Here is a 7,133-nt window from a genome sequence, read left to right as displayed (position 1 = left end):
AGGGTGTGTGAGAGATACTGATTGATGTATCTCTCACACATCAGTGTTTCCCTCCCTCTCTTTCTCCTTCCCTTCCTCTCTCTAAAACAACAAACAAACAAACAAACAAAAACTTTTTAAAAAGACAGTACAGCAGAGGATATAAATTACAGCATATTTTCAGTTGTGAAAAAGTGAGTGTCCATGAACGATGGTGCATCGGTACGGTGGAATGACCTGAGGCGGGTGATCCAGGGGCTTGATGTAGCAATAGCTCTTATTAAGTGACAAGGACAAATTGTGAAAAGATACATAGTATAATGTTTATTCAAGAAACAACCAAAGCTTTGAGGACTGAAGCCATCCACAACCTTCAGCTCACTGTTTCCATTAAGATGATTTCTTAGGATGCCAGGATGTTCCAACAGGATTGTATTTGGGAGGATAAAGTTGCAAATAACTGTACTGTTTCTTTCAGGAACTTCCTGAGAATCTATTTATCTGAACAATAGGCTACTCAACTAGTGACCATCAGAGGATATAGCCCCATCTCAGAACAACAGAGAGCTCTATTGAGTACGTTCAAGGCCTGTTTACTCTTCAGGGCTGCTTCCAACCCCTCGGCTAGAGGCGTCCATCAGTCCTGAAGTATTCCGTCGGGAGCTGTGCCCAATTATAATCAGGCTCTGATATTGAAGGACCCACCGCCAAAGCCTTATAAATGCAGGGTGGAGCAAAAGTAGGTTTACAGTTATTCACATGGAAAATAATATAATAATTAATAAATAATAATGTAAGGATGAACTCTGTGTTTCATGTACTCAAAATTATAAATCTACTTTTGCCCCACCCTGTATAAACATCCCGCCTCCCACACAATTCCATTTTCGCCCACACAAAATCAATAATCATTTCCTTTTTTTAAAAGATTTTATTTATTTATTTTTAGAGAGAGGGGAAGGAAAGGAGAAAGAGAGGGAGAGAAACATCGATGAGCGAAAGAAACATCGACCGGTTGGTTGCCTCTTGCACATCGCCAACCGGTGACCTGGCCTGCAACCCAGGCACGCTGCCTTACTGGGAATCTAACTGGCGATCTATAGGTTTCTGGGATGGTGCCCAACCCACTGAGCCACACTAGTTAGGGCAATAATAATTTCTTAATATCATCAGATAGTCAAGTGATCACATTTCCCAGTTATCCTCTATACGTCCTTCCTTGTTGCTTTTGAAGTTTATTTGCATCAAGATCTAAACAAGGACCTCATATTGCAGACAGTGGAGATGCCTCTAAAGTCTCTTTTAATCTTTGGATTCTCTTCTGTCTTGTATTCTTCTTCTTGCTGAGGAAACTGGGTCCTTTGTCCTGTAGCCTCTCCCAGGCTAAATTTCACAGTTTATAATGTGACATCCACTGGTGGGTATGCAAAATGCTTTCTCTGAATGATGGGATTTCATCATTCTCTGAATGATGTTCAGTTCTTTGTAAGGTTTCTACCATGTATTGCTTTTAGAAGCATTAACTGCCCCCCACCTCCATACACATATTTGATTGAAGGCTCCAGGCCAAACACAATAAAGGGGTTACATCCAGCAGGTGCTAGCATGGAAGGAGGGGTAGGTCAGCACTTTCCACAGACAGAGCACCAAAGCAAGGAGGGAGATTAGAGGGGGTCCCCGCATGAGGCTGAAGGGAGAGGGCCAGAGGCTCAAAGAGCATGAGCAGGGCTCTCTAGAGGGACACTTTATCTGCCTGGATGCTTCCACCTTCCACCTCCTGCAGGGCCCAGGATGGTATCCACAAAATGTGTGCCCACGGTAGCCTGCAGGAACCAGCAAAGTGGAGACAACCTCAAATGGTGTGGGATACAGGTCAGGCTTCAGCTTCCTCCATCATTCCTTCTCAGGGTCTAAACCGCCTTCTCAGGGTTTAAGACTGGAGATACCAGGAGGGGCTGCAGGGGTCAAGAGAGTACAGGTTCCTTTCAGGACTGACCTTCCCATGGCCACCCTCTCTTTTGGAGGCCAGGAGGTCTGTAGCTGTCTCTGCCTCTTCTTCTGTGGACACTCTTACCAAGGACCACTGCCTGGGGCATCATTACCTCTGGGACCCAAATGAAGTGACAAGCAGAAATAGAGCTCTGGAGTAAACACCAAAGGGAGAAGCACTTCTTTTTATCCTGATGACAGAGGCTCCAGGCCTCTGTCTGTCTGGAAATCTGTGTGTCTGTTTCTCTATGGACCTTCCTAGAACCAGAACGCAGAAAGGGCAGAGTCATACCGGTGACTTTCTTAACATGCGCAGTTGGTCTGGACGTCAGGCCCACCCTTTCTGCCTGGAAGCCCCAGGGAGTCTAATTTTCCAGAGAGTTTGACAGAGTTCAGTGGCTTTGCCAATGAGATTATATGAGGCCAATAGTTCCCATAAATTAATGAACGGAATCTGCAGAGCCAAGGATCTAAATAACAAAACGCATCTGAAGTCACATGCAATATAGGGTACTCTGCAGTTATACCTTTCCAATGATTCACAGGGAAATATTTAGATGTCAAATTAAAAATGTGCAAGAAAAAAAACAATTTTAAAAGGATAGAAAAAAATGCAGGAGAGTGGTAATGGTGGTACAAACTTATGAATATGTGAAAATACTAAAATTACACTGAACTGTACACTTTAAAAGGGTGAATTATACTTCAATTTTTATAAGTGTGCTAGAGGGATAGAGATAAGGTGATGAACCATTCAGGTCGGCCTGGGACTGAGGAGGGTGCAGGGATGCAGGACTTTCAGAGCTAAAATTGGGAGAGTCCTGGGCAAACCAGGACAACTTGGTCACAAAGATACAGAGTTTCATAAAAATTATCTTTAGGAGAATGAGAGCAAAAACGTTTGAAGATGCGAACAGCTCTCCTATCAACACAAGATCTGAAACCTTGTAGGCCAGGGAGCCCCTTTGGGGAAGTTGCTCACTTCCTCCTCTCCCAGCTCTTCCAGTCCACATTTTCCGCCCCAAGCTCCTGCCTGGGGGACAGGGACATTGTGTGTACACAGCCCATCCTGGGCCTGCCTGCCGCTCACTTGACATCAATAGGTGCTAGTTCACACTCTTTGAGACTCATATTGGTGACTGCCCCCTTAGCATTTGTGAACCACTGAGGCTCCGGACAAGGGCCCATGGGTTTAATATGGCAGAACTCTTATCCTTCTAAAAGGCTCCTCCAGCCCCCTCCACCCAGCCTCCGTCTGGCACGCCTCCTCCCAGCAAGTCTGAATGCATCCAGGCACCAGCCAGGATCTGGGCTGTGTTCTCCATGAACAGGACATGGCTATTGGGCCAAACAGGTAAACTCATGTCTAAAAATTAGTAAATGTGGATTTGGTTCCTTACATCCCCAACCTCTACGGCCATTGGTGAGATATGAGATTTCAAGAGTAATCTTGAGTTGCTAACGGATGTAAGAAGCAACGATGAAAGTCTACCTGGTCACTCTTATGCGGTGCTGGAAGGCAGTGGCAGGAAGGCAGGGTCCAGATCGTGAGGGCATAGTACCTGGCACACAGTAGGTGCTGATAAGTATTTGATAAACAATCTCTCCACTGCATCAGCTATAGATACTTGGCAGCTTCGTGCGGCACCCTCGACGGGTGCGGATCTCCTGCACCTGCTGAGACAGCATCAGTAGCATCACGCAGTCCGCTGTCATCAGCTCGCAGTGACAGTCGCGCTGGGAGAGCTGCGCGTGGCTCGAGGGACCCTGGGGACTCCGAGGACATCCCCGCGCGACCGGAACTCCATTTCCCACAGGCCCGCACGGGCAACTCCATTTCCCACAATCCCCGCCCCTCTTCCGGCGTGGCCGAGGTGCCGTGGACGGCTTCCGGGTTTGGGCCTGGCGCTCCGGTTGTGTCGGTGGTGGCCGCCGAGTGGGACGCGGGAGGTGGGCGCTGGGGGACCGGCATGGACGTTTCGGGGCAGGAGGCAGACTGGCGGAGCGCCGCCTTCCGGCAGAAGTTGGTCAGTCAAATGTGAGTAGGGGCGGGAGCGGAGGGCGCGATCGCCGGACCTTTCCCCCCAGCCCCCCCTCTCCCGGCTGGCGAGGCCCTGGCGGGACCCGCGGGAGACTTAGGGCGCCGGGACCCGCGGGGGCTCGAGGGCGCCCGGAGGCCGAAAGCGTCGGGGACCCGCGTGTGTCCCACGGCGCCGCCCTCCTCCTTCGGTTCTCTCCGTTCTCGGCGGACAGGGACTGCTTGTTAGCGTTCCTGGGGCCGAACTGTGAAAACCTTCGAGCCTTGGCTTATGAGTCATCGTCTTGAGCTTTCTTACTCGTCCTGTGTGTGCTTGGGTGCAGACTTTCCCCTGTCTGCATCACGCTGAATAAGAAAAAGGAATAAGACAGCTCATAGTGGCTTTAGCAGGTCGGGTTGCTTTGTGATTTCTCTTCCAGAAAAGCGTATCAGGGTAAGAGAAAGATTGGAGGAGGTGGATGGAAGATGAGGTTGCGAGGCTAGCTACTTGGGCCGTGGGCGGTGGGGACTGAGGATCTACGGGTGTCACCCGCGGGGTCCCCCGCCCCACGCCGCCTCCGCCCCTCCCCCTCGCCCCCCACAGTGGACTTTTCCGAAGTGCGACCGGAAGAAGCTGTCAGGAAGCCAACGTCGATTGGGAGGAGGGAGTGAAGAGCGAGGGTCGGTGTCTCACCCTCGCAGTCTCCGTTGTTGAGCCCCTCAGTGCAGGGGCTGCCCGTGCACCTAGGCTTCACCCTAACGGAACTGCAGCTTCTCACCCCGCACTGCTTGTTTCATTCAGTCTTTCACTGAGCTCACTGGCATGTCGCGCTAGCCACAGATTTGCCTGAGACAGCTCCTGCCTTCAGGGAACGTATGACCATAAAGGGACAGTTACAATGCAGTCTTTCTCCCAGAGGAAGGATTGACAGTTTGCTTGAGCAGGCCAGGAGCAGTCCTGTGAAGCGGATGAATACACTAAGTCCTAAAGAGACAAGCGGGAGTATGATGGGCCATCATTCCAAGCGAAGGAGTGGGGAAGTGGGAGCACTGGCTGCAGGGAAGATATTGCTGTAGGCTGAAAGTTCCGGGGCTTGAGGATTAGGAGGTTCAGGAGATGATCGTGGAATGAAGGTGAGCAGGTGCTGACACGTCGGTGCGGTGCTGAGGAGCTGAGCCTGCGTTGGCATGTGGCCTGCTTTGAAGTAGCGAAATGCCGGAGTTAGGAAGATCCCTTGAGTCCCAGGAGATGGATGAAGAACAGAGGAGAGAGGCCAGTTAGGCCATTGTGAGAGTTTTGAGCTCTTGAGGTTTGCAGACCTGTCGTTTTTCAGGCCTGTATTTCCACTGTTAGATCCCTGTCTGTCACATGGCCCCATAGAATGGTTGTGTGATGACCTAAGCAGGCGGGAGATTATAAAGGCCTGCATTATACGGTGTTAGAAACTGAAAGAGGAGGGCGATTCCAGAGAAAGGGGAGAGTGAGCGTTGACAGTCATCCTCGATGACTAACTGGACGGAGGGGGCGGGGCGCAGCCGTGTGGAAGGAAGGAAGTGGGGCGGAATACTGGGGAACCTCGAACTGCACTGCGGTGGGAGGAGTGGGGCCTGTGGAAGCAGTGGCTCTGGGCACTGCTCTGGAATAGTCTGGAGACAAATCTGCAGATGCTGCAGAAACAGTGAACATTGTTTTGGGTTTGGTTTGGTTTGGTTTGGTGTTGCTGGACTGGAATTGTTTGTAGAGGGATGGCCCACTTCAGGGCCCTAGCAAGAAATGCCCCCAGGCAAAAGAGCCCCTTTTGGAGAAGCCCAGACTTTAAGAACAGGAAGAGTGAGTTGCAGTCAAAGAAAATGGGGAGGGTGGGAGAGTGTCAGAGGGCTGGGAGGGTGATTGAAGAGTTTCTGGGTGTCAGGGACTGGCTGGATACCTCATAATTCAGGTTCCTTTTGCTTCCAGGGAAACTAAGTTTTCCCCCGCCCTCCACCCCCTTGCTGCTTATGTATTTGTTTTCTATTGCTGCCATAACAAGTTACCACAAATAGAGCTTCTGAAAACAACATAAACTTATATTATCTTACAGTTTCTGAAGGTTAGAGGTCTCGATAGGTTCAGCTGAGTCTTCTGCCTAGGGTCTCACTGAAATCAAGGTGTTGGCAGGGGTGCTTTTCTTCCTGGAAGGTCTGGGGTAGACTTTGCTTTCAGGCTTATTGGGGTTGTTGGCCAGGTTCAGTTCCATGCAGTTGTAGGACTGAGGTGTCCTCATTCCCTACTGTTTGTTAGCCAGGGGTCAGTCTTTGTTCCCAGAGGCTGCCTGTGTTCCTCACAGTTTCTGTGTGGTGCCCTCCAGCAAGGGCGGGTTCTTCCGCCATAGCTCTCTGACTTCAGCAGAGAAAATTCTCTACAAAAGGCTCAGATTGGCTTGGGCCCGCTGTGATAATCCAGGATGATGTCCCTGTTTTGATATCTGAAACCTTAATTACATCTGGAAAAGTCCCTTCTGCCATGGAATGTAGCATAGTCACAGGTTCCTGGGACGAGGGCATGGACATTTGGGGGAGTTCTTCTGCCTCCCCCTGGCACGGGCAGTTTCAGAGGCTGTCTTCCCAGCATGACGTGGGTGTGCTCAGTTCTCGGATTTGGGTTCTCTCTGGGGTTCCCTTTGAAAGTTGTGGTTCTTGGTGCCTTGCGTTATTGTGTTCCCGGGGTTAAATAAGAGGACTCGGGTTAGGATACTTGACATGTTGTTCTGATTTTTTTTTTCACTGTTTATGCTGTTGTTTAAGAGTTGGCCGTCTCGGGAAATGTTTTGAACCCAAGTAATTTATAGTTGAGTGAGGTTAAAAAGAAAGCATAGCGAAGAACTGAGAAGCTTCAAGGAAGGGAAAGCATCTGATTGCTGGCTCCCTGGCTCTGCCTCGCTCTTGAATAGCTACCAAGAGAATAATGCTTCCGAGCCCAGGCCCAATAAACTAGTCTCCCAGCTCCCACTGAGGAAAAGCAGTTTTGAGTTGGAGCTGGTTAGGGGAGCCTCTCAGGTGCTCCCTAGTGCAGCCTCTTCTCAGCCCTCCACTGCCTCTACCTCCTCCGGGCTCATCCTGGACTGCTGTCCGCCTCCCTCCCTCCCTCCCTCTCCTCCGCGCTGCTGAA

The 7,133-nt window shown here is 50.3% G+C and overlaps 1 protein-coding gene across 2 annotated transcripts in view; it reads left to right on the top strand.

Moving 5' to 3' along the window:
- The first annotated feature begins 3,845 nt into the window (after positions 1-3,845).
- Positions 3,846-7,133, top strand: part of MED15 (mediator complex subunit 15) — a 52,307-nt gene continuing 49,019 nt past the window's right edge. For both annotated transcript variants that reach the window (XM_024557236.3, XM_024557235.3), the window contains exon 1: positions 3,846-4,006. In XM_024557236.3, coding sequence (XP_024413004.1) covers positions 3,939-4,006 — 68 coding nt within the window. In that variant the 5' untranslated portion in view covers positions 3,846-3,938. The remainder of the gene's footprint in view (positions 4,007-7,133) is intronic.

Source organism: Desmodus rotundus, chromosome 7 (genome assembly GCF_022682495.2).
Source record: "Desmodus rotundus isolate HL8 chromosome 7, HLdesRot8A.1, whole genome shotgun sequence".
Classification (NCBI taxonomy): Eukaryota; Metazoa; Chordata; class Mammalia; order Chiroptera; family Phyllostomidae; genus Desmodus; species Desmodus rotundus.
Note: the sequence above shows the minus strand (reverse complement) of the source record. Positions and strands in the feature narration are given on the sequence as shown.